At 51.1% G+C, this 27,224-nt stretch overlaps 1 protein-coding gene across 3 annotated transcripts; it reads right to left on the bottom strand.

The window, feature by feature from the left end:
• Window positions 1-1,746: 1,746 nt before the first annotated feature.
• Window positions 1,747-21,736, bottom strand: IPO13 (importin 13; the record flags this gene model as incomplete). Of its 3 annotated transcripts, XM_081086261.1 has the most annotated exons (20): window positions 21,008-21,736; window positions 18,551-19,287; window positions 13,255-13,395; window positions 13,014-13,155; window positions 12,741-12,907; window positions 12,411-12,531; window positions 12,177-12,324; window positions 11,610-11,791; window positions 11,501-11,527; window positions 11,196-11,330; window positions 10,870-11,013; window positions 9,436-9,516; window positions 8,278-8,415; window positions 8,008-8,104; window positions 5,087-5,139; window positions 2,817-2,883; window positions 2,671-2,729; window positions 2,464-2,553; window positions 2,008-2,189; window positions 1,747-1,914 (listed from the first exon to the last, which is right to left on the bottom strand). In XM_081086261.1, the coding sequence occupies exons 1-20, from the start codon at window positions 21,089-21,091 to the stop codon at window positions 1,818-1,820; spliced, it is 2,892 nt and encodes a 963-aa protein (XP_080942387.1). In that variant the 5' UTR covers window positions 21,092-21,736. The 3 variants fall into 3 exon arrangements, 2 of the variants coding, with proteins under 2 accessions (XP_080942387.1, XP_080942388.1); XR_013995663.1 differs by lacking the exon at window positions 5,087-5,139; XM_081086262.1 differs by lacking the exon at window positions 1,747-1,914 and having other exon boundaries at window positions 2,041-2,109.
• Window positions 21,737-27,224: the final 5,488 nt, after the last annotated feature.

Raw genomic sequence — 27,224 nt, 5'->3', positions numbered from 1 at the left:
AACACTGAGTATTACTGTTCACAAGGCACTATACATCCTCAGAGTTTACAGTTTTTAGAGTAAGAATTGTCCCATTTTATAGGTCAGGAGGCTGGGATTCAAAGAAGCTGTCTGTCTAATAAGACACAGCAAGTCAGTGGCACAATCTATCAAACCTAGGTCTGATTTCAGAAGCTGGGCTTTTGACTTCTCATTCTCTAGCTCATGTGCTACACTGGTCATGGGGGAGGGGCAGAAAAGGAGGAAGAAACACTGGTTAGCATGTAGTAGGAGAAGAGAATTGAGACATCAAGAGTAAGGTGAGTCTCGAGCAGGGGCAATGGGACAGAGTGGCCTCAGGGGGTGGCACATGAACGGCTGGCATGGGAAGAGATTGATTGGGGATGAAGAATGGACACAGAATTTGTGCAAAAGTTGGGAAAAGAACAGGGGAAGGAATATCAAAGTAATCGGTTCTATCATCTCTAAGGAGCCTCAGGTTCACGACAGGGTGGGGAGAACCCAGGCCCATTCTCCGATCTCACTGAGGAGAAGGCTGGGGTGCCTGAGAGGCAGCCCAGATGTGACTGTGACTGAGGAGACAGAAAGGAAGGGGACCCTGCAAAGGGAGAGCAAGTGACAGGAGCTGTCCCTGGTGCTGACCAAGCTCTGACCATCGAGTTGGGGACTTAGGAGTATACAGACATTAGGTCCTGCCTTCCTTTTCCTCTGGGGTCTGCAATGCCTCCTCCCACACATACTCAGTTCCACTTTCTATACCTCTCACCAACCATGTACAAGTTTGGGTGCCTCCATAACCCCACACCAGAAACCCATCCTGAAACTCAAAGCCACTCTCCAATTCTTCCCTCCCAACTAGACCCAGCCTAAGTCCCAAGTCCTCTACCTCAGAAGCCTCCCATTTATATCAGAAATAAAACTTCCTGCCCAGCCAGCATGGTTGAGTGGTTGAGCAACAATCTATGAACTAGGAGGTCACGGTCAGGGCACATGCCTGGGTTGCAGGCTCAATCCCCAGTGGGGGGCATGCAGGAGGCAGCTGATCAATGATTCTCTCTGATCACTGATGTTTCTATCTCTCTCCCTTTCCCTTCCTTTCTGAAATCAATAAAAAAAATTTTTTTTAAAGAAATAGCCCAGCAGGAATGGCTCAGTGGTTGAGCATTGACCCATGAAACAAGAGGTTACAGTTCAATTCCTGGTCAGGGCACATGCCCGGGTTGAGGGCTTGATCCCCAAGAGGTATACAGGAGGCAGCTGATCAATGATTGATGATGTTTCTCTCTTATTGATGTTTCTCTCTCTCCCTCTCCTTTCCTCTCTCTCTATAAATCAATAAAAACACTTAAAAATAAAATAAAACTTCCTTCATGCAGCCTTCATGGTCCCATTCTCCCAGCTTAGCATGGTTAAGTATAGACTAGATCAGCCTTTGTTTAGACAGAACAAGGCAGAACTAGGGACTCAGTACTCAACACTGTTGATTAAATAAATGTATGCATTCATGAACATGGAACTAATTTAAAGGGGAGAGGGTGCTGATACTACTGCAATCCCCATCCCACCCCAAGAGCAATGGCAACATTCTGAGTGGCTCTGGCAGTATCTCTTCCACCCTAGGAGCTAGAGGTTGGCTCTACCAGTCCCTATCAAGGCCCGGGTCCAAGCATCCTCCCTTCCTCATCCCAGGCCTTCCGGGTCATCCAGTTAGGTGGCGGTGGCAGTAGAAAGGAAGCAGAGACAACGGCGCAGTGAGGGTCGAGGTTTACTCTTTGGGGGCAGGGAGGAGTGAGGAGTGGGGGGGACGGGAACGCCCCTCAGTAGTCGGCTGTGTAATCTGTGCCATGCAGTCCCCTGCACAACAGTGTGAACTCCTTCACCATCTCCTTCACCCGCCTCTTGTTCACTCGCTCGCTGAAGGAGAGAAGGGAGACCAGGTTAGCACCATCCACCACTACTTCATCTTCTCTTCCAGACCTGAGCCCAGGCCCCACCAGCTCTGCTCACCGAAGGATCTGCTGGCTGAAGGTGTCCTTCTGTTCAGGGCTGAGGCGGGCAGAGGGAAAACCAGGTGGCTGCAGTGCCTCCTTGATCCACAGGCTCAGGAGGCTGAAGCAGTGTTTGTTCAGAGCAAATAGGATGTCGGCAAAGCAGTCCATGAGGCTGCGGGAGGCTTGGCCCCCAATGGCCTGAGGAAGACAGGTTCTCAGTACCAGGGCCTGTCCTTTCTCAGCAAGGGCATGCCCCCCCCCCACCCCCTCAGACAGTTCCTCTGCCTAACTGCATATGACAAGTGAGTGCTGCTTTTTGAGAGCCAACTCTGACAACTTTCAGACATTTAAATGAGGAAAAAACAGAATCAGAGAGTTTATGGAACCAAAGGCTCAAGATTCCCCAAAGGGCAGCTGCCACAGAAGCAAGGGCTACCGTACCCACATCAAGCGCCCCCCTGCTCCATCTCACCTCCAGCACTGCTATGAGCAGCATACGGCCATCCTCCTGTACTACCTTTCCCACGGGTTCTACTTCCCCACATCGAGGCAGTAGCTCTGTCTGCAGAGGATAAAGAGGGCTGTCAGCCCAGCTCCTTCAGTATACCACACCCCTACCCTCTGGAGTCCCAGGGGTTGGGGGGGGGGGGGCGTTGGTCAGGGGCAGCACGGGACTCACAAAGAAGCCACAGGAGGCCTTGACAGTAGGTGCCTCAGGGAACTTGAGGGCCAGCACAGCTGTGGGAGAGGCAGAAGCAGATCAGATAGAGCCTGAGGATCCTCCCAAGGGGGCCCCAGGCCTACTTGTCCAACTACCCCACTTACCACACTGGAACACAGCTTTGACATCCAACCGTTCACACAGGAACAAATCTGGCTTCCGCTTCAGAGCCTGCAGGAGGTGGAGCTGGTAAGCCCAGCCCCAGCCAGCTGCAAAGACCACCCCCCCCACTCACCTGCCACCCCAGGGCCCAACTTCACGCACCACAGGTAGATGCTGTCAAAACCAACTACCCAGCCATCTCTGGGGACACAAACCATCCCAGAGTTCCAGAAGCCAGGAGAGGAGCAGCCAAGGAATGCTGTGTACATGTACGTGTACATGAATGCACAGTGTATATGAGAGAGGTTGGAGGTCGTAAGGCAGATAGCTTGGGTCCCAAGTTACTCCCTGAGCAAACACCTTCCCCTCTCCCCTCCATCAGGGCCAGATTCCTGCAGGCTCAAGTACCAGCAGGGATTTCTCTTGATTCATAGAGGCAGTTTAGGCCCTCTGTATTTATTAACAGAGCAGCAGGAAGAAGAGATGGCAACTGGATGTGGAACACAGTCCAACAGCCTCCTCCCATGTCCTGTCACTCCCCAGACACCCTTTAGATCAGAAAGAGGAAAAATAGAGTAGGAGCCTTGGAGCCATGGCCCTACCTTTTACCTAGGATACCCTGTGTCCAGGGCCATCACAGCCATACCCAGCCCAGGATCCGTGTTGCCATGTGGGGGAATGGATGGAGTACAGGGGGCAGAGAGCCCGCCCCAAGTGGTACCAGGACATGACTGGCACATCCCCAGGTCACAGGAGATGCTCTGCACAACTCCAGCAGTCATCAAATGCTGCTGTTCCCCAGCAGCCTCCAAAGGCATAACACACAGTCCCCTAACTCTCCAGCCCCTCACATACCTTCCAGTCTGCCATATTCACTCACACGCATCCTCATGGAAACACCCTACTCACCCTCAAACACACTTCCCTTACACACACACACACTCTCCCACATTTGCAACGCACCCTCACTTCATATTCACACACTCAAACCGCCACATCCCCAAACCAGCTCCACACCCACACCCTCAATCTATCAATCTTCTAGCACGTGTACTCTCTCAACACATCCATCCACAAATACACACTCAAACACTCTCACCCACAAAGATACACCCTCACAGATACCCACACATCTATTCATCCAGGCCCAGAACACTCCCTATTCCCCACGCCTTTTACCCTGCCCCCCAAGCAAACTGTAAGTTACAAAACAGTTAGAACCGTGCCGCTTTTGCGCACCATTATATCCTCAGCACCTAGCAGAGTATCAAGCATGTATTACACAATAAATATTTGTGGAATGATTAATAAAACCCCCACATTATTTACCTTTACCCACAGGACCCCCCCAACCTGCAGAAGCCCCCTAACACACAGAACTCCCATATGCTAACCTCACATTCCCACAGCCCAATACATACCTTTTCCAAAACACACATACCCTAATACAGAACTACCGATACCACAATATATATACCTATCCTCCATAATACACATTCCCACAGCCCAACATGCACATGCCTCCAACACATATCAACTTTCAAAATCCATCAATGCCTAACACACATCAACATAAAACACACACCAACACACATATCCACATGTCAACTACAAATCCAACATAATACTCATACAACTTACAGCAGTTACATGATTTCTGTTCTCACCAAACCAAACTCAAAACATACAAAGTTCCGACACACTTATACACACACACAACCTAACACAGTCTCACAGTGGAGCCAGCACCCCGCCTCCCAGAAGCAGCACAACCTGTCCGGCAGCCCGGCTCTGGGCTCTGGGCTCCATGGAAGCACATTCATCTCAGCCCCTCCCTTCGGAGCCTACCTCTCAAGAGTAGGCTGGAGGCACTGAGGCAGGCAGTTCCCGGCAGGAGCACGGGGACAATGAACCCCAGGCCCTTGAACTTCAGTTCTACCCCTGAACTTCTTGGGCACCCCAGCCACACAGGAGCTGCTGGGCACAGTGACCACCCCCTCCCTTCCCAACCCCCACCAGGCCAGCCCACTGCCTCCCTTCGGGGTCAGCCTCTCCCTGGTCTTTGTAGAAGACTGAGCTAGCTGAGGCAAAGGGGCACTAAAGGAGGATGTTGGGTTGTCAACTTCCACGGAAACAGATGAAGAAACTCTATTCAACTGAACAGAAAAAAAATTTGTCAACAGAAAGCTAAAAATAGGCTTAAATTGAATTTCAACATAAGAGAAAGAGAAAGAGAGAGAACAGAACGTGAATGAATAAAACTAAAACACACCTGTGCCAGGAGTTGCATAAATGAATCAACAATATCAGGATGATCCCTGGGCCCTAAAATATAATAAAGATGGAACTTAAGAAAAAATTATACAAACAGCAACTCAACCTCATATAGTTATGTGGGACTGAGAGCCTGCAGGGAGACAGCGTGGGGGCACATGAGCAGCAGGAAGCAAGATAAAGAAACAAAACATACAAAAACCATGAACTGGGAGAAGCCCAACAGAAAGAGACGGCAAAGTGAAGGACGGGCCTGCCCCAGTTCCCTCCCAAGGGGCCTTCCACCTACTCCCCGCTCCTCTAGGTCAGTCCCCCAAGTTGTCCTGTGGTGCTGGAGCAATGCTGGACTCCACAGAGCTGAAGAAACAGCCCCTGAATTCTTGCTTCGGCTTCTGGCAGTTTGGGGTGGCCCTAAGCTGCTTCCCCATCACTAGCCATCCGACAGGAGGGCAGAGCTGGTTGGTTCTTGGAGGCTGGCTGAAGGCCCTGAAATGGCCAGGGAACAGAACCTGAGTGGGTTCCCCCTCACTTCAATGGCCTTAGTGCTCTTGGTCTGGCCAAGGAAGGGAACCTACTGGGTCCACTTAAACCAGAGGGCTCCTTCTTGGGGAGGGCAGTGCCCAATATGCAGTGGGGATGGCCAGGCAACCCATTGGCAGGGCCTAGGGAAGGAGACTGCCCCTTGAGGCCAAAAATGAAAGTCCCACCCAGCAAAGCCCCTCCACATGGACAAGGCCTCAGCAGAGAGCCAGGCTCAGGCTGAGGACCAGCTCCCACCACCAGCCCACATGACGAAGGGAACCCAGTTAACGTGTCGCCCCATGGTGCAGTGGAGGGCAGAGCCCGAGGAAGGGAGGGCAAAACTGGGGCAGCATACAGGTGAGGGGACCATCCTGTCCAGCAAGACAACCAACAAGCCCAACAAATAGGATGCTGGACACTATTCTGCCTCCAGTTCTGATAACTGTGGCAAGGACACGGCATGCGTCTGGAGCTCCTGCCCAGGCCACTCCCCTCTCAGTTGCAGACACTGCAGGAACACCTGCCTGAGACACCACTAAGGAGCTGTGTGATCTTGCGCAAGCCACAAACACTTGGTTTCCCCACTGTAAAGCAGATAATAATCTCTTCCTTGTTTCCTTCTCCAGGCCACTGATAAAGCCCGCCCCTTTCACATCTGAACCCCGAGTTACTCAAGTCCTGGAAAGTGAGGCCTGATGTGCCCCATGCATGGGTCATACTGCAGACAATAGGTTTGATATTCAACAGTCGCCCTGCTGGCTTGGGCCAGACAGTGAAGGAGAAAGATTCTGAGGTCAGGGAGCCCTCACCCTCCTTTCTTTAACAGTGTCTGGTACCTGCTCCATGCTGGCCTCATTCTGGACACTGGGGATGCAGAGAGAAGAGACCTAGCCTTGTCCTTCAGGGGCTTAGTTTAGGGAGAGGGAGAGTGACAGACGTGAAGACTGATTATTGAGTGTAACTGGCGCTGTATCAACAGTGTGTACATGATGCAGTTTCAGCAGGAAGTTAGATTCAGAGAAGCTTCTGAGGAATGATGCATGGGTAAGGTGTGAAGGAATGAGAGCCCACCCAGTAAAAGAGCTTAGGGTACTCCTGAAAGGGAGCAAGGCACAGGGATCAAATGGGACATAAGGGAAGAGTCAGTGTGGCTGGACAGCTGGAGTCATGGGGACACTGGGAGGAGAGGACGGCGAGAGGTATGCAGGCGCTACACCATGTGGGTAGGAATGGGATGAGGGCAATTGGGAGCAATGAAAGGGTTTTAAGCCAGGAAGGGAAAATGCTCAGATTTGTGTTTTATAAAGAACATTACAGCTGCAGGGTGCAGAATGGATTGGAGAGAAGGGCAGATGCCAGGAAAACCAGTCAGAAAATTGTTGAGGTAATCCGGACACCCTATACCGAGACTTTGGACATAGAGGGTGGGGAGCAGGGGACAGACTGTGGGATAATCAGGAGGCAGGACCACCAAGACTTGTCTCCAACTAGATAGGAGGAGTGAAAGGAGTAGAGTTGAGGATACCCACATCTGGCCTTCTGGCTCAGCTCTCTCCACACTTTGGACCTACCCAGAGCCCACCACAGCAGAGGCCAGTGTCATGTGACCAGACACCAAGGACACAAGCAGAGAGCACTCTGGCTCCAGCTGAGACCCTTGGTGAGCCTCAGTCCTGCAACCACGAGTCCAGGCACGATTCATGAGGCTGCTGGAGAGCAGTGAGTTTCATTTCCAAGTTAGAAGCCTGATTAGACAGCAGGGGAAGCTTGGAGCTCCCTTTTGCCAATTCTCTCAGGCTAAGGGCCAGTGAATGGGGACAGGGGGTGGGACCACAGCCATAGGCTTTTGGCCTGGAAGGGAATAAACTTTATGTGTAAAAGCCCCAAGCCAAAGGCCCAAAAGATGCTACTTAATGCCCACAATAATCCTATCAAATATAAGAAATCTCCATTTCACAGATATGGAAACAAAGGCTCTACAAAGGTAAGTGACTTGCCCAAGGTCACACAACTAGTTGGTGGTGATGAGCTTAGAATCTAGGTGTGCCTGATTTCAAAGCCCATGCTCTTTCTACTTTTCATTATATTCCAAAGAAAAGGAGCCAGCCTGGTACCCAAGCCCCTCAGAGCTTCTGGCCCCATCTTTCCCATCATCCAGACTGGCCCTTAGCCCAGCAGGCCAGTAGAAGACATCATTCACTCTCTTATCCACTTCAATCTAAGGTGTCAACTATTTGCAAGGTTGACAATTATGCTGTGCTTGATCCCGTAAGTTTCCCATCAAGTCCCATGTGCAACTCAGGGGACAGAGAACATAGTGGCAGCTTTGGCTCCCCAGTCAGGGAAGCAGAGGCAGTGGCAGTGGCGGCGGCAGCAGAGACCCTGGTCAGGACCTACCTTGCTGGAAGAGAGTGAGTGTGACGGAGGTGACGAGCAGGAAGAGGGCCTCGATTGGGGGAAAGTGGGCAGGCTCGTGGGCAAAGATGTGGACCAGCTACAACAAAGCAAGGAATGCTGGTCAGCTGAGGCCCTGCATCCCTGGAATGCAGGTGAGGACCTCTGGCAGGGCAATCATCAACCCACTCCACCCACCTACCCCATCCTGGTCAGACAGATCTCTAATTAGGATGAAATCCAGAAGACTGTTGTCCCAATCAGAAGGCCCACCTGTCGAGTGAGGTCAAGAGCAGAGGCCTGGGGGATGGTGCTGTACATCCGACCCAGCATCTCACACAGCTGTGGCACCATGGGGGCAAAGTCATCCAATAGCGTCTTAACAGACTTCTCGAAAATAGCGCACACCGCCTTGGGGGGAAGCAAAGGGGCCCATGAAAGAGAAAAAAATATTGTATTATAATCATCAAATTTGCTAAGACACTAGATCTTAATTATTCTAACTACTAAAAAGAAATGCTAGCCGAAACCGGTTTGGCTCAGTGGATCAAGCGTCGGCCTGCGGACTGAAAGGTCCCGGGTTCGATTCCGGTCAAGGGCATGTACCTGGGTTGCGGGCATATCCCCAGCGGGGGATGTGCAGGAGGCAGCTGATCGATGTTTCTCTCTCATCGATGTTTCTAACTCTCTATCTCTCTCCCTTCCTCTCTGTAAAAAATCAATAAAATATAAAAAAAAAAAAAAAAGAAATGCTAATTATGTGACATGACAGAGGAGCTAATTATGGCTATAATGGCAATTTTATCATGTTACCATATAGAAATGTATCAAATTAATATGTTGTAGACCTTAAATTTACACATTGTTATATGCCATATATATTTCAATTGAAAAAAAAGGAAAAGAAAAGGGGCCCTGGTCAGCAAGTCACAATAGGCTGGAGCAGAATGGAGGCCTGGCACAGAGGAGGCCTGGAAGGGGCCCTTACCTATGAGCCTTGCCTGGCTCTGCGAACCAAGGAAGGTAAGGAAGTCTCACCCTCACCCTGAAAGGCAGGAGGCAAAAGGGCCCTTTTCAGAGGGGCACAGATGGAACTCTGTAACTCTTCCTACTCACATCTCCACTATTTCCTCTCAGGGAGCAGCAACAGCAACAAAATCCTGAGTTAAAAAGAGACCAAAGGCAGGTCTCTGATGCGAAAGTGGATCCCTGGCTGTCACTCAGCCACATCACAGTCCTTTGGTTGAGCATTTCCTGTGATACTGGGAAGTTCTGAATGCCTCCCAGAGGATTCCATGTATCTATGGAAAAGGATTTGCCTCCTTTATTTCCTCAAGACCATCGCAGGCTTAAGTGGGGCAGCAATACCTTCCTCCTGCTCCACCTCTGAGAAAAGGCACCATGGGGCAGAGAGCAAGGGTTGGGGCTCACCTCCACCACCTGGGCATCATTCAGCCATTTGCTCAGCACCTTCTGGATAAGCTGGAAGACCTGCTGCAGCACCACTACCACCTGCAGACACAGGAAGAAGATGCCCCCACAACCACTGTCACCCACTGGAGAAGGACCTGGTAGTAGGAAGTAGGCCAGGAGTTCAAATTCAAACCTATTACCCCAGACTGCGTATTGAAGACGCAATGCATGGGACCCTGGCAGAAGGAGTGTTTGCTCAATGCCCTATGAATGAAAGAGGATATTTGAGTACTAGGGATCCTCTTAGAAGAAGCCTCAAATTGTAAAGCAGGGATATTATGAGTGCTTTATAAGATTATTAAATTGTAAGGGGTATTGAGTCGGTGGAGGTGAGGAAGGTATACAGGGGATAAATGGTGATGGGACAAAAAAAAAAAAGAGGAAAGAAGAAAAAAAAGATTACTAAAACTTTGCAACTTCTTCTCTATTTCTGCTCAGTAAAACTCTTAGTGCCAAAAGCCTACAGGCTTGCCCTAGATAGGCTTAGAGTAGACAGCCCAAGGGATGCATAATACGGGCAGCTTATGCAGGAGCAGAGAGCAGAATGAGGTCCTGGGAGGTGAGGGAAGGCAGGATGATGACTACCATAGAAGGGGCTCTGTGGCAGAGATTTAATCTGGAGCCAAAAGGTAACTGAAACTAGAGTGGGGAGTTGAGCAGAGGGGCCAGGACACTGTGGCTCCCTTCTCTTCAGGAGACACACTAAAGGGGGTACAGGGAACAATGATCAAAGTAGTCCATCACATTTGTACAAAACTTCACAATATGCAGAGTACTTTCGCTCAAGACCATATCTGCTACCCAACAGCTCTATGAGATGAGCAAGCCAATGTTCTGATGTTCACAGTTTTGAGTGGGAAGCTAAAGCTTGCCCCAGATCAAATAGCTTACAGTGGCCACCCAACACGCTGTGCCTGCCCGAGCTTACCACAGCATTTATCACACTGCTTTGTGACAATCTGTTTACATGTATTTCCTCTAGATTGGGAGCAACTCGAAGGTAAAAACTATTACATGCAGAGCATGTACCGTAAGCATCCTTGATGCCCACAGGGAACAGTGAATGCTGAAGTAGAAAGGCCCTGGAATTAGGGGTTAAACAGGGGCCCATAATCACATCACTTAGGGGTTGAAAGATAATGTCAGTGTCCATTATGGGGTGGGGAACCACAATGACATCATCCTAGTTGGGCTGGGGACAAAGACACCACCCACAGGGTGAGATAATGACATCACTCCCCAGAGAGAGGGAGGCAATGATAAGATCGTTCACAGGACCAAATGCATCATGCCACAGGGGACAATGACAATATTACCCATAGAATTGGAGGTGACAATGACATTCCCACAGGGTTGGGAGGTGGGGGCAATGGCAATGACAACATCACCCACGGGGTTGGGTCCCTGCGGCACTGGCAGCTTCCGGAGCTCAGAGCCTTCATGATCATCCTCGTGATGACTGACATCCAGCGTGGTGAAGAGGTTGGAGAGAAGCCCCAAGATGTGGACAATGGCCAGCTTGTTGGAGGGATTAGGCTGTGGGGAGAAGAGAACCAAGTTCTGGATCTTCCAGTCCCAGCTTGGCCCCCTGGCCCCAGCCCTGACTGCCAGCTCCAACCCTATCCCTCAGCAGCATAGTCTACACAAAGGGTAGCCCCAGAATCCCACCCCTGCTCCTCCCTGGCCACACACACACACACACACCAGCTCTCACTCACTATCTCCTCTGCCAGCTTCTCCAGCTGCTGGATATAGGGCGAGATGAGCGAGTGCAGGTTCTTAAGGATCTCCTCCACCTGCAGGGCTGACAGCAGGAAGCCCAATGCCTGCATCAGCCACATGCACTGACTTGTCTGTGGGACAGAACATGGAGGGTGAGTCCTGGACACATCTGGTTGTGGATGGGAGAATGAACCAACTGGAAAGCTTCCAAGAACAGAGTGTAAAGAACAAGGCAGAAGAAAGGATTTCTGTGGGTTCCTGCAATATCCCCAGGGAGCCCCCTAGAAACTTTTGAGCTCACCTTGTGGATCTGTTTCATTAGCACATCCTAGGGATAAAAAGAAGAAATACTGTATCAGAGCAGTGCAGAGTGTGCCTGAGGCCCAGGTCCTCCCAGGGCCCCTGCATACCTGGGAGACTGCCACGATGTTGGCAGCATAGGGTGGCAGGTCATACTTGCATTCTCGGCAGATCTTTTTGAGGGTGGACACAGAAGAGACAGAGAGCTCAGGATTGCCTAGGGCGTGCAGTACAAGGGGAAGAACGCTGTTGATCATGACGGGGTGGTCAGCCAGCCATTCAGACAGAGCTCCTGGAGGAAGAAGGGAGAGAGAGAGGAAAGGATAGCTGAGGCAGACCATGTCCCTTTGAGACAGGCAGAGCTGCCGGGCAGGGTCGAGTTGCAGCCCCAATACAGAGCACTGTTCATTCAGAGGACTGAATGGGCAAATATGCATGCACATGATCAAACATGATCCTTAAAGCTGAGAAGCAGGACTAGCCTCACTGAATTGCAGCTCAGTACACTCACTAGGAAGGACCCTTAGATGTGCCAGGACAGTTAGTTGGCTGCAAAACCAACTGTGTGTGTGGCCATGTGTATCTCTCATTTTGGATGGGACCCAGGAGGCTGGCTGTAGCAGGGGATGGGTGCCTATGGCTCTAGAATGTGCTCATGGGTGTGTACCAGGTCTCACCAATGGTGAACATGACGGTATCCGCCAGCTGCACGTTGCTGATGCTGATCCGTGGGATGAGGCCAATGAGCCCAGGCACCACATCAGAATAGTTGACATCAATGGTCTCTGCGATGGATTGGAAGCCATAGAGCAGGGCTTCTGTGTGCTGGGGAAAGAGGGTGCCACTGGCTTGGCCGAAGAGCAGGGTGCGACAGATCTAGGAGGGCTGAGGGAATCAGGCTTGAGGGGTACCTGCCAGGAGTAGGGCTCCTCTGAGCTGGTGAGCAAACGGCCCAGCTTGTCATAGAGGTTGCTGAGCAGCTCGGCCCCCAGCATTTCATAAACATACATGAGCGTGTCTGAGATGTCCACCCTGAGAAGCAGATGAAGACCTTGTACACAGCCTGGATCTTGCCCCCAAGCCCAGGAACCCACCCTGGTAACCTCACAACCATGTAAAAGTACCTAGAAAATAGAGAAAGGAGCCCCAGGATTCAGGAAGCCTGTGCTTGGGCCCCTCCCCTCATTGCCTTCATTATTTCAGGACTCCACTTAGAGCTAGGATTGACCTGCTACCATCACCTGTAAATTCGGAACTGCTCCTTCTCATCTGAGGACCAGAATCCATATTCCTCATCAGGAGGGAACTGGGCCTTGTGCAGAAGCACATCCACCAGCTGGAAGTAGACTGGCCTGTACACTTGCTGGTACACAGCCTGCTTCTCTGCCTCAAAGGACAGAATGTCATCCTGAGAGCCAGGGAAGAGTATTAGCCACCTCACCAGCAGCCACAGAAGCCCATTAGCCACCTTCTTCCATCATGGCCCCCTCCTACTGGAGGTCACATAGACACACCTGCAGTGTATACCAGAAGGTGAGTGTCAGGGAGCTGGTGGTCTCATTGACAGGATAGTGGCCAGGGATACCCGTGCAGAACATGATCATGTTGACAAGGGCCAGGAAGCTCTGCCAGTGCTCCACTTGGTCAAGCAAGGCCCTTGGAGGAAGGAGATATAGAAGGTCACTCAAGAAGGCGCCATAACCTCCCCTCCTTACAGTGCCCTGCTATCCCATCCCCAGCTGCTCCACTCCTCACCGAGAGTGGTTCTCGCCCAGGGCCACAGCAATGCGACAGATGCCATGGGAGGTCTCCATGTCCCCATTCTGCACTGCCTGTCGCAGTTGCTCCTGCAGTCCCAGCACCAGTGGGATGAGTTTCAGGAGTGTGTTCACATACCTGGAGGCATGAGGGGAGGAGACGCATCAGAGCTGTCTGCCCATCCCTCACCAGATTTGAAAGAAAGGTACATTCGCCCAGTTTTCCATTAAAGTCCCCCTCCTCACATCAACTCCAAAGCAAAAGAGAGATCAGGGCCTACATGGCAGCTGCCCATGTTAGGAAGAAGCTTAGGTCAGAGACCTCCAGGAAAACTCTGGAAAGGAAGTATAAGGTCAGTATTATGGGTTGAATTGTATCTTCCTATTAGAATTGATGCTGGAATGCATTAAGACTTTGGGGGAGATTGAATAAGTCTTACCCTCTAGTTCCTAGTACCTCAGAATGTAATCTTATTTGGAAACAGGGTCAATGCAGATAAGGTCACAGAGCAGGGGGGCCCCTAATATGACGGGGATCCTAAAAGAAGACATCCACGTGAAGACGGAGGCCCACAGGGAGAATGCCAGGTGCTAACAAAGGCAGAGATGGGAGTCACACAGCTCACGCCAAGGAATACCAAAGGTTGCCAGCAAACCACCAGAAGCTAAGCGGAGGCAAGGAAGCCATCTCCTATAGGTTTCAGAGGGAGCTGATACCTTGCTTTCAGACCTCTAGCCTCTACAAGTGTGAGACAGTAAATTTCTGTTGTTTACCCAGTGTGTGGTACTTTATGACAGTAGGTCTAAGAAACAAACACAGATACTGTTTGGGGAGACTGGAAAGGATGGGAGATAGAAGAGTTAACAGGAACTGTTAACATGTTAAAGACTTTAAAAGGCAGCAACAGCTCCTACGAGCATCAATCCCCATCTTCCACTTCACCCCCTACCAAACCCTGACTCCTATGTAATCTGGTAGCAGTAAGAAGGGAAAGCAGATGAGGAACTCAGAGAGAGCTAGGGCAAAATGAACAGGACTTGATGATTAACTGGATGTGAAGATGGGAAAGAGTCAGGGAAAACCCTCAGGTTACTGACTAAAAACCAGGTAGACAGTAGGACTATAGTCCTGGAGGGGTAGGTGGAGAGGGACAGTACCAAATTTAATGAGAGGCTGAGGGCAGTAAGTTCAATGTTAGGCATGTTGAACCAGAGGTACCTGATGAGATATGCAGGTAGAAGTGTCCAGAGAGTTGGATATAAAAACATGAAACTCAACAGAGAGGTTAGAGCAAGAGACATAGATGTTGTGTTGGAGTCATCAGAGAAGAGCTGGTAATTGAGGTTATAGGAGTAAATGAGAACTGCTCAGGAAGAAAGTGTTGAATGAGAGAAGACGTCCAGGTCAGAGCCCAGAAGCACAATGACCCCTAACGGAGGGGCAGAGGAAGCACAGTACACAAAAGAGACTGAGAGAAGGCTAGCTCCCTCCCACTGGTCTCCTCCCCAGTAGCCGGCTCTGTGGAGACAAGATTAAACAGAGGAAGTGAGTGACACGCTCATCGGGGAATCAGATGCTTGGGACTCCTCTGCTGTCAATCATGCCGTCACCATACCAATCTATGGAGAGGAGGTGGGGAGAAACTGCGTGCCTAGGAGTTCAACATGGACTTGCCCCAAGCAGGTTGTTAGGTAAGTAACCTAATAACCTTAGGGGTAAAATGTAGACAGAGGCAACCAGTCCAATATGTTGGTCTTCTCCACACACCCCTTTTGGTGAGATAAGACGTCCATACCAGGATATCTCAGACCAGAGACAGCCCCAGAGGGCGCTGCCTAGAGACAGCTGGGATAGCTTCAGTCTCATGACCCTGACACAGGCTGTACCACCAGACAATGGGCACCTTCAGGCCAGATCTGGCACAAAGAGCAGGGGCAGGGCCAAGGCCAAGATCCCCGAGTTCCCAGCTGCTAAGATGGGGGCAGGAGGTAGTGCCCTGCCCCCTAGCACTCCCACTCCATTCCAAAGCTGCTCACACCTGCCAAAATTCTTGTATACAATAGGTCCTCAATGAATTTTCTTAATTTCTCTTATCTGAGCTTTATAATAAGATAAATCAAGGACAATATAGCCCAGAAGGACTCAGAGTATTACTCAAGGTCATATAGCAAGTTAGAGATAGGTTCCAGGCTGAGAGAGGCCCTTATACTGCTGTAGGTCTGCATCTTTTTCAGGGTCCAACCTGAATTTCCCCAAAGGATCTATACTGATCTCAGCCCATATCTCAAGTCCTAACTGATGGGGGCTTCCAAAAGCCCAATTCACCTTCTGTCCTCCCCCAGTCACCAATGAAAAGCTTTTCCAGAATTAAAAACATATTGGGGGGGGGCATTTCAAAGGAGAGTCGGGCAAGCAGCAGCAGTTGTGGAGGAGAGGGAAAAGGGTGGCAAGTACAAGCTTAGTCAAGGGGAGGGCTGATGTCAGGAAACCTGGGTGAGGCAGTGGCTGGATGACCCAGAAGTCAAAACCACTGAAGGTGACTTTCTCAAGCCAAAGCTAAGAAACGAAGACTACAACACAGCAAGGTCCAAACTCGAACTCCAAGCTGGGTGCAGCCCACCCACTGGGGAAACTCTTGCATAGATTTCTTATCCCTGGGCACCTGTGCCTGAGACTTGTGAGTAGACAGGAAAGCACACCCAAAGCCCCTAAAGTTTGGGGAGGGAGATAAGAGAGGATGTCTTTAGTGCCATGGCTGAGACTGGGTTCAAGTGGGCTGATTGCAGTTCGTTAGCTGGAGCTGCTGGGGCAGGGCTGCTGGGACTCCTTAGCTGCCACTCACACTGAGCTCAGCCCAGACCTGCAATTACAGATCCAGGAGCAGAACTGAAAAGGGGAAGAGTTGCTAAGCAACAAAGGGAACTGCAGCCAATAGGCACTTCGGAGGCTGTGTGCTTTCTCACTGGCTTCTTGCTTGCTCATTGGTTCATAGAAGAAGAGGCATCAATTACCTGCCAAAGCCCTAGAGACTGGCTGGGCGGGTAAACCTGGGTGTAAGGACATCCCACATCACCCAGGCACTGGCCCTGGCCAATTCCCCTGACCCAACTGTCTGAGCCTAGCCAGCACTTGAGCTCTGGCTGCCAAGGAAGGCCTTGACCTGAGACTTGCTACCCACCTTAAGTTGAAAACGTGGGAAACCAGGGGAAAGGCATCATAGTAACTGCTAATGCAACAATGATACTAAATACTAGCAAATGCCGTTTCTGGAGTACACAAGAACCATGCTAGACCTTTCACAGACCTCCTCTTATTTAACCCTCATAACAAAATAATCTTTACAGAATACCAGGGACAGGCCCTGTGTACATTATTCTAGTTAAATAATTAAAACTCTGTGAGGTCAGTATGATCACATACATTTTACTAATGAAGAAACAGGTTTACCCAAGGTCTCAGATCTAGTAGATGGACCGTCTGGGATTCAAGCTCAGATGTGATGAACTGCCAAGGCTAGTGCCATTAACCACTCCCCTATGCTGTCTCTTTCAGTGTTATTTTCCCCTCCAATTCTGCCAGGGGTTCCCAAAGTCCCATCTCTGAAATGTTAGTGTCAGGCCTCCAGTCTTCCCCCGGCCAATTCACCTTATTCCAAAAATCTCATTATGCCATTTTCTCTGCTTAAAATCCTTTCATATCTTTACATCATCCTCAGGATGGAAACTGAAATCTTAAACTGACAAGATTAAGGCTGATAAGGTCCTACATGATCTGGGCCCAGATCTCCTATAACTGGCCCTTAAACCCTGCTGTCTAATCATACCCTTCATCTGTCTGAAATGTCCTCGCCATATCCATCACCTCCATCTGACTAACTCTTACATAGCCTTCAAAGAATAGCTCAGTTGTCACCTTTTCTGGGCAGCCCTTCACAACCCACAGACTTGGTTCTTACAGCCCCTCTGCTCTCTCCATTAGAGTATTCATCACGTTGACTATACTTGCCCATTCATGTATGTACTAGGTTATGAGCTCCTGACTTGCAAAAATCAACTCATTTATCTTTATGCTCCTAGTCCTCACTACAGGTCCCAACGCACAAACAGGTGCTCAACAAATGTTTGCTGAACACCTTACTACTCTCATTTTCTTCTGAGTCCTTGAATGTGCATGGTGTGTCCGACACAGGTCTTTGCACCTGCTGTTGTTTCTGAAGCTTGTAACATTCCCTACTCCCCCAACCTCTTCCACCCCTTGTCACTTTGGCAGCTCCTACTTTTCATCTGTTCAAAAAATATTGAATGCTACCAAGTGCTGCAGGCACAATATGACCAAATAAAATGGCAGAGTGCCTTCCTCACAGAGCGGAGAGACTAATGGGGAGATACACATTAATTTATAATGAAACCGGGTTATGGACTAAGAAGGAAAAACACTGGGAGCTCTGAGATAAAATAATAGAAAACGCCAAACTTAGTCTTAAAAATCATGAAGAACGTGAAGTTTAAACTGAGACAGAAGTGATGTGTCAAGTACATGCGATGGTTCAGAGCCTGGAAGGAGCATGGGACATTCAAGGAACTGAAAGGACTGTGAGAGTGAAGAAGGCAAGGAGATGAGCATGAGATGAGGCTAGAGATGTCATATTGTGCAGCATCTCTGTGAATCAAATGAAGGACCCTGAACTTTCCCCTATGAGCAGTGAGAAGCCACAGAAGGGTTCTGAGATGAGGCTAGAGATGTCATATTGTGCAGCATCTCTGTGAATCAAATGAAGGACCCTGAACTCTCCCCTATGAGCAGTGAGAAGCCACAGAAGGGTTCTGAGCAGAAAGGAAATATTGCATACTCATTTTCAAAAGATCACTCTGGCTGCTGGGTGGACAATGAAGGGAGGGTACAAGAGTAAAAACCAGGGGATTAGCGAGAAAGCTCTACAATAACCTGGGGAGAGGTGATGACAGCTTGAACTAGAGTGGCGGCAGTGGAAATGGAAAAAATAGATTTGCAATACGGTCAGGGGCAGAACAGCCAGAACTTGGCTGAGAGAAAAAAAGAGAGTCAACTATTTTAACTGAATAATTCATTGGATGGTTAGTTGTCTAGTGTCTGTCTGTCTCCCTTTCTGAACCATGGGACAGGAACCATGTCTTGATTGGTTCCCTGCTGTATCTCCAGCATAGGACCATGCATGCAGTAGGCACTCAAATAGTGTTTACTGAACAGATGGATGGATAGATGCATGGATGGCCAAGCAGACTGCCCCACTCTGGGAAGGTGGGGACCAGCTCACCTCTGGGCATCAGGCTGTGAGATGGCATTGACAATGGCCTCCACACTGCTGTCGAAGAGCTCTGAGTCCTGCAGAGCAGCGAAGGCGGCCTGAATGAGAGCCTCACAGTCCTGCAACGGCACCTCCAGCTGCACCCAGCTGGAAAAGCACTTGAGTACCTTCTGACGCACACAGCTGGGTGAGCTGGGCTGCTGCAGCAGCTGTTCCAGCAATGGGAAGACAGCCCCACACTCCACGGCCAGGCTGGCCCGCACCAGGCCTTTGCGATACTGGGGCAGGCGGCTGGTCTGAAATTCCTCAGGCAGCACTGTCAGCAGCTCCAGCAGAGCCAGGCAGCGACCCTGGCCATCCACCGGTGAGTCTTCAGCCTGGAAGAGTCGTACCATATCTGCCACAGCACATGGCCAAGCGTCAGGCATCATGCTGAGAGCTAACGAGGCCAGCGCCACACACAGCCGAGTCAGCACAATCTTGGAACCACTGGCAAAGCGAGTGATCTGAGTGAAGAGCTGCGCCTTTAGACTTTCATATTGGTCAGTGGGGATGTCACTCCAGTAGCGAGAGATCTTGATGTGCAGGGCACTGGCCCCAAAGTACTGGATCTCAGGCACCTTGTCAGGCTGTAGTAACTGCCAGCTGAAGTGCCAGGCCTGTGGGGAGACCTGGGCCTGCATCAGCCACTTCTGAGCCAGGTTCTTGTTCTCAATGTTGGGGTCGTAGTAGAGCTGGTGCAGCGCCTGCAGGACAGCACAGGATTGAGCAGGTGCTGGCCACTCTGGATCCTGCCAGAGCCCAGAAAACAGGGTGTGATTTGGTCCCGCAATACCGCTCTCTCTTTCTGACTTGGGGGGGGGCCTGAACAGAAAGGGAGAGCTCAGGGCTCTGCAGTTTCCTGGGCCCAGGGACCTGCCATATTTTGAGAACCTGAACTTTCTTCATGCTCTACTATATCCTCTTCTCCTTATAGCAAAACATTATGGATTCAAAGAGTGAACCTCCACAGGACAGCACACACACACACACACAAAGAGGAGGCTGAGCTCATCAAAGGGGAGGCATGTGAGGTAAAGGGCAAGGCCCAGGTGGAAGGAATGGCTCCACAGGGATGAAGCTAAGCCTGAGAAGAACATGAAACAGCCTGAGGGGCCCCGACCCTCCCAGGCACAGCTGTTCCAATCAACTCCAAAAGCTCCATTTAGCTCCCCCAGGATCATCCCTGGGTCACTCCAGATGCTGGCACCACAGCCCGTGTGAAATCTGAGAAGGACTAAGACTTTGCCAGGCAACCCTTGTGCAGAAACAAAGTGGAGAAGGGGATGAGAAAAGCCCTCATAGAGCGCCTGGAAGATCCACAGAACTGGTCCAGAGAAGTCTTAGCCTGCTGCCCTGGCAAGTGCCCAGCCTGGAATTCTCAACTAGCTGAATCCCCAGGGTCCCCATTCCATTGGGACTTCACACAGCAAGAAAATAGAGGTTTATCTCCCTGGTAGCACACGGAACAGTGCACCACCATGCCAACACTGCCCAGCCCCATGGGGTGGAAGAGTGAGACCAGGCCTCTGGCGGCCTCAGCAGTCCCCATCCAAGCAGGCTTAGCCCTATCTGTCCCTCTGACCGCCAGTTATAGCCACTGTTGCTGTTTGGCTGCTCCAGGAGGCAGAGAACAGAAGCCGAAGGGACGCATCCTCACCACTGGGTATGGCAAACAGGGCTCCAGAGTAACAAATGAGTATCCGCAGCTATTCCTCATTTCCCATCAAGGCAGCCCTACCTCCCCATTAATCCTGGGGGGTGGAGGAGGTCATTCTGCATTCCAGGCCTCTGTGGGCGAACCCAGAAGACAACCAGAGAAGTAGTGTCCAAAAGAGATGGACTGGGCAGTCTGGGAGGGCGCTGGCAGGAAGCTTGATGGGCAGGTGGGTAGAAAACAACCCTCAGGCTGCCAGCAGAACCAGACCCCTGGGACCCAGCGCAAAACAAAGGGGGCCCAGCAAGGCTCCTGCCCGCCTTCGTCCAATCAAGGAAGGACGCTTCTCCAAGAGAGATGAGAACATAACCCAGACTGTTTTAGTCCCCGGTTATTTTCTGAGCCCCTGGCTCAACAAAGAGGGTGCAAGACGGCTCAGCATCGGCATGGTTCCTGGGGACTGAGCCGCAGGTCTCCTGGGTTCCTGGGTTCCCACTGCACTGGGGCTGGAGAACAGCCAGCCTGGCTGCAGGTCTAAGCCAACGGACCCCCGAGTATGTCTCCACAGAGGACCCGTGTCTGCGGAAAGCCACATACAGCCCCTTACGACACTGTAACACTGCTGTCTGCCTGCCCCGAGACAGCAAATGCCAGGTGTCCTGGGGGCACCAGCCCAGCGGGCACCCAGCCCAGGCCTGGGCTCTGGCCTTCGCGTCGGTGCCCAGAACTTCTGCTCTGTCACCGGAGTGCCCACCCCGGGGCCCTCGTACCTTCTCCACGTTCTCCACAGTGAAGTCCAAGGCTGGTGCTGCTCCAGCCCCTGCAGCCCCCGGCTGCTCCTCCCGCCGGTCCATCTCGGCTCCTCCCCAGCAGGGAGGGGGACCCTGACCTGACTCCTGCCCCAGCCCCTTGGCTGCCGGCCCCCTGGCTAGACCCCGGCTTGAGGGCCCAGGGAGTGGTGTGGTGACAGGGGACCCAGGATGGGCATGGCTGCCGAGGCCTCCCCACCTCGATTGGGGGGGAGGGGGCTGGCCAGAAACCAAAAGGGGTGGTCTTAGGAGGAGATCCACTGAGTGGGGTGCCGAGGGGGAGCCCTCAGGGAGGAGTTCTCAGGCGGGGGTCCCAGTGGTAGGTCACGGCTCTGTTTCCAGAATCTGCGAGGAGGAAGTCATAGGGGAGGGAGGCCTGTGGGGGAAACCGAGCCCCGGCCCGTGAGAGGTCACAGGGTCGATGGCCTGTACCCACAACACCCTCGTCGGAGTGCGCTCCCGGGTCCTACGAGGAGGTCACTGGGGTGGGAGGTCACGAGAGAGAGAGAGCCCTTGGCGGGTTACGGAAGGCGTTCCAACGAAGCGCGGGGGTGCAGCATCGACACTCTGGGGCGAAGAGTCCGTAATGTTGAGGGGCGGTGGCAGATCCCCTCCGCTGGGCCCGGCCCTCACTCTTCTCACCGCCCGGCTCCGGCCCCGCTACCGCCGCTGCCTCCGCCCCAGTGACTGACAGGCTAGCCGGCCCGGCCGGGACGGGGCGGGGACCTCAGCGAGGCGCGGGCTGCCCCGAGCGCCTGTTCCCGGCACCGACGACTCAGGCGCCGACCCTCCCCCGCGCCTGCCCTGACCCGGCCGGCCCGGCACCGCCCGGCTCGGCCCAGCGGAACTGCGCGGAAACTCATTCCGGGTCTTTGGGCCTGTCCTCGTGCCAGCCCTCACGCCCCTGATCAGGCGACGGAGCGGCGCGCCGCTCGAGGCCCCCGCCGAGCCAAGGTCCCGTCGCTACGCACCCTGGGAAATGTAGTCTATACTGCGCCTAGCGGGAGGGCGGCGCCTCGCGGCGGAGGCCGGGAGCACGTGGGCTGGGGCACCACGGGGCCCCGGGAGCCCCAGGCTTACCAGGGCCGACAGACACTCCCAGTCAAACTGGCGGGGAAGCTGCGGAGCAGCTCCTTAGGAGTGTGTGACTCAGGGGCGGATGGCTGGAGGTGGGAGCCCAGGTCGGAGGAAAAGGTGTGTGTGTTGGGGGCGAGGCGGGGAGCGGTGTGGAGGATCGGTCGCTCTGGTGCTCCGCTGCGGGTGCACCCGGAGGCCCAGGAACGGGGCCGGGTGGAAGGAGGCGTCAGTACTAGGAGAAGAAAGGAGGCTCGGTGCGCCTCAGGAAGGAGGACGGCTCTCGGAACCACCCAGTGAGCAACCAGGGAACCACATACCATGGACAGTGCTCGGAGAATTTCATAAGGTTCTTGGAAGCAACTTCTATTGATGTGTAATTAGAATAAGACCAGCTCACACCTAAGTGCTACGAACGGTACTTTGCATACCCTTACGCATCAGTTCTCAACAACTACAAGGCGGGGAATTTTATGCACCATTTTCAGATGAGGAAGCAGGTTGGGGAAAGTGGAGCTCATCTTGGCCCTGGACACTCAGGGTATCAGAGATCACCAATAGATATGCTCAGGGGCAGACCCCAGCAGTCCCTTTTCTTTACCACTTGTACTTTTTCCTTAAAAAAAAAAATTTTTATTGATGAGAGAGAGAGAGAAGAAACATTGATGTGAGAGTGAAACATTGATAGGCGGCCTCCTGCACGCCCCCTATCGGGGATAGAGCCAGCAACCCTGGCATGTGCCCTGGCCGGGAATCAAACCAGCAACTTCTTGGTGCACTCAGGACGGCCAGCCAACTGAGCCACACCAGCCAGGGCATCACGTATCCTTTTATTAACTCTTGCCAGCTACCCCGGAGGGGGCTAGTGGGGAGGACCTCTAATACCTGTGTTCAATGGAGGAAAATAGCATTGGCAATAGCCACCTAGGCCTGAGAAGGCAGAGGAAGGCTTCCCTGAGGAGGAGAAACTTGAATGGGGGAGGGGATGCTCAATTAGCAGGTTAGCAAAGTCCAGGTGGAATCCAGTCACAACAAATCTTTATCAAGAAAATGTTTAAAGTACAGCGAGTAATTTGTGTTCAGTCTAAAGCAGTGGTTCTCAACCTGTGGGTCGCGACCCCTTTGGCGGTCGAACGACCCTTTCACAGGGGTTGCCTAAGACTATCGGAAAACACATATAATTACATATTGTTTTTGTGATTAATCACTATGCTTTAATTATGTTCCATTTGTAACAATGAAATTGGGGGTCACCACAACATAAGGAACTGTATTAAAGGGTCGCGGCATTAGGAAGGTTGAGAACCACTGGTCTAAGGGGATATAGGTGAGGTGAGGAAGAGGGAGGGATGAGTAACAGGTGAGGTTGGAAAGACAAGTTGGGAGCAGTAGGCATTTGAATGAGTTTAGACTTTATCCTAAATGCAATATGAAGCAGTCATGGGATTTCAACTGGGCGTTGATGACTGGATTTGCATTTTAGAAAAGTCTACCTGTATTATGTAGGATAAATTGAAGGAGGAAAGAGTAGAAGTAGGGGAGATTTGGAAGGAGGAAGCAGGAAGGCCAAAATAAGGTGACTGATTCCAGGTCTGTGCCTAGGGCTGTGAAATGCCATGGCTCTGATGCGGACTGGAGATTTCACTGTGCCAGAAGGAGGCCGAGGGGGAGGGTTACAGGACTTGGGCCTATGTTCAAAACCCGTCTTTGCCTCTTTCTAGCCATAGACCTTGACTTCTTCTGAAACTCACTTTATTTATTTATTTATTTTTTTAAAGGAGGGAATCACTTCCTAATTCATTTTATTTTTTTTTAATTTTTTTAAAATATATTTTATTGATTTTTTTTTTAAATATATTTTATTGATTTTTTACAGAGAGGAAGGGAGAGAGATAGAGAGCCAGAAACATCGATGAGAGAGAAACATCAATCAGCTGCCTCCTGCACATCCCCCACTGGGGATGTGCCCGCAATCCAGGTACATGCCCTTGACCGGAATCGAACCTGGGACCCTTCAGTCCGCAGGCCGACGCTCTATCCACTGAGCCTAACCGGTTTTGGCTGAAACTCACTTTAAAAGATTGACAACAAGCCCTGGCTGAGTAGCTTAATTAGTTAGTGGTTCTCAACCTTCTGGCCCTTTAAATACAGTTCCTCATGTTGTGACCCAACCATAAAATTATTTTCGTTGCTACTTCATAACTGTAATGTTGCTACTGTTATGAATCGTAATGTAAATATCTGATATGCAGGATGGTCTTAGGCGACCCCTGTGAAAGGGTTGTTCGACCCCAAAGGGGTCGCGACCCACAGGTTGAGAACCGCTGATAGAGTGTCATCCCGATACACCAAAGTTATGAATTCAGTCCTTGGTCAGGAATCAACCAATGAATGCATAAATAAGTGGAACAACAAATCTCTCTCTCTCTCTCTCTCTCTCTCTCTCTCTCTCTCTCTGTAAAAATAAAAATGAGAACGGTAATTCCTCCAGTGAAGGAAAAACTGAGATGGTGTATGAATAGGGCTGGACCTAAAGGCCAGTTTTCTTCCTGCTTCCAATCCAGGACTCTCATCCCTGGGGCTCCCCTGGAGAGAAAACTGCCAATCTCATTAACAATGGCTCCTGAACATGTTTCACAAACACCACCTAGAACAATTGAAAATAGGCCTGGACCCTGACCGGTTTGGCTCAGTGGATAGAGTGTCAGCGTGTGGACTCAAGTGTCCCAGGTTCGATTCCAGTCAAGGGCATGTACCTTGGTTGCGGGCACATCCCCAGTGGGGGGTGTGCAGGAGGCAGCTGATCGATGTTTCTCTCTCATTGATGTTTCTGACTCTCTATCCCTCTCCCTTCCTCTCTGTGGAAAATCAATAAAATATATTTAAAAAAAGAAAAAAGAAAGAAAATAGGCCTGGGGATGTTGGAGATACTTTGGGGTGCCAGACCAAAAGGGACATCTAAGATGTGGATAGCATTCCAGGATAACTTAGAGCAGCGGTTCTCAACCTGTGGGTCGCAACCCCTTTGGGGGTCGAACGACCCTTTCACAGGGGTCGCCTAAGACCATCGGAAAACACATATATAATTACATATTGTTTTTGTGATTAATCACTATGCTTTAATTATGTTCCATTTGTAACAATGAAATCGGGGGTCACCACAACATGAGAAACTGTATTAAAGGGTCACGGCATTAGGAAGGTTGAGAGCCACTGACTTAGAGCCAAGTGGAGAATGACACGGGCTCTTCTAAGGGACAGGAGTAGGATATATAGGAGCCAGAACCTGTGACAACCCTGGGACGGGTCCTCAGATTCAGGAGAGAGCATTCTAAAGCTGTATCTACGACAAATTAACTTCTCAGTTTGAAGTTTTTCAGCCTTCCAAAATAGTGTGAATTTGGTCTGCAAAACCAAAAAAGGAGTGCTTATAGTTAAGCATTCTCAGGGAAGGTTTCCCGCTTCCACTTAGCACCAAGGTGAAATAAAGGCAATTTTCTCTGTGGTCCCCAGGTTTGAGGGAGAGAGGTTAGGTAGAGGAGTGGGCCGATTTATTTCTATTTCATCCTTAAGTGTGGGCATGGCCTTTGGGGTCCTGGCCTTATGGAGAAGTTTCTGGGTAGATGCCATAAGCTCAGGAGCCCTCACAAGCCAATGCTCAGGTTCACCAGGTAAGAAACATGCCCTCACTGTATTGTCATATTGCATATTAATTAGCACATCAATAATGTACAGGAAAGGTAGATTAAATATTTTTTATCTAAGAAAAAAAAAAACATGCCCTCAAGGTGAAAGCCAACTATTAAGCTTCCTACTTTCACTTATTATTACTAGAGGCCCAGTGCATGAAATTCCTGCACAGGAGGGGGGGCATCCCCTCAGCCCAGCCTGCACCCTCTCCAATCCGGGACCCCTCAGGGGGATGTCCAACTGCTGGCTTAGGCCCGATCCCCAGGACATCCCTCTCACAATCCAGGACGACTGGCTCCTAACTGCTCACCTGCGTGCCTGCCTGATCACCCCTAACTGCCCCCCCTGACGGCCTGGTTGCCCCCAACTGCCCCCCCCCACTGGCCTGGTTGCCCTTCACTGCCCCCCCACTGGCCTGGTTGCCCCCAACTGCCCCCCCCCCACTGGCCTGGTTGCCCTTCACTGCCCCCCACTGGCCTGGTTGCCCTTCACTGCCCCCCACTGGCCTGGTTGCCCTTCACTGCCCCCCTGCCGTCCTGGTTGCCCCCAACTGCCATTCCCTGCCAGCCTGGTCGCCCCTCACTGCACCCCCCACCCCCGCCGGCCTGTTTGCCCCACACAGCCTGCTGTTTGGTCATTACTATTACTGTGATGGTGTCCTGGACAATTTGCATATTCCTCTATTATTAGTATAGATTATTAGCCTGAATATTTCTTGTGTTTTCCAGTTCATAGATGCATTAAACTTTTAAAATATATATTTTGTCTAATATTTTTAGTTGTTTTCAGCAGAAAGGTTAGCCTGAGTCCCTAGGCTACCATGTTGCAAGAAAACCCAATGGGCAGTTTCAGTGCTTGTGTGACTTGATTTTTCTGCTGCATTAGGCCCTGTTCTGTTTTCTTTTCTTTTCTACTACTCTGATGCTCGTTTTGGTCTCCTTCACAGGCTTGCCCCTCTTCCCCTCCCTGTTCCTTAAACGCTGGTTCTCCAGGCTTTGTCCTCTGCCTCTCCTCCTCTTCATCAATATCTCACTACTCCTTCGGCTTTGAGCTGTGCTGCCCAGGTCTCTCTTGCCCAGACTTTTCTGAATTCCCAACCCTCATATCCAGCTGCCACCAGGTTCCTTGCCCTCTGAAGGTGTCCTAGACACCTCAAGTTGAACTCATGACCTCCCCCTCCCACCTTACTCCCACCACATGCTAAAAATTCTACATCCCCTAAGTTCCTTACCAGCCACCCAAGCGAGAGCCTTGGAAACTCTCCCTGTCATCAAGCCCTCACAACCAGTCCATCACCAAGTCCGGTTTATTGAGTCTCACATCTCTTCTGTCCTTCCACACTGCTTCTGCTCTAGATCAAGACCAGCATTTGTTTCCTGAACAGTTTTCATTGTAGCAGCTGTAACTGGTGTCC

Source organism: Myotis nattereri (assembly GCF_964212035.1).
Source record: "Myotis nattereri genome assembly, chromosome: 3".
Taxonomy (NCBI): domain Eukaryota; kingdom Metazoa; phylum Chordata; class Mammalia; order Chiroptera; family Vespertilionidae; genus Myotis; species Myotis nattereri.
Note: the sequence above shows the minus strand (reverse complement) of the source record. Positions and strands in the feature narration are given on the sequence as shown.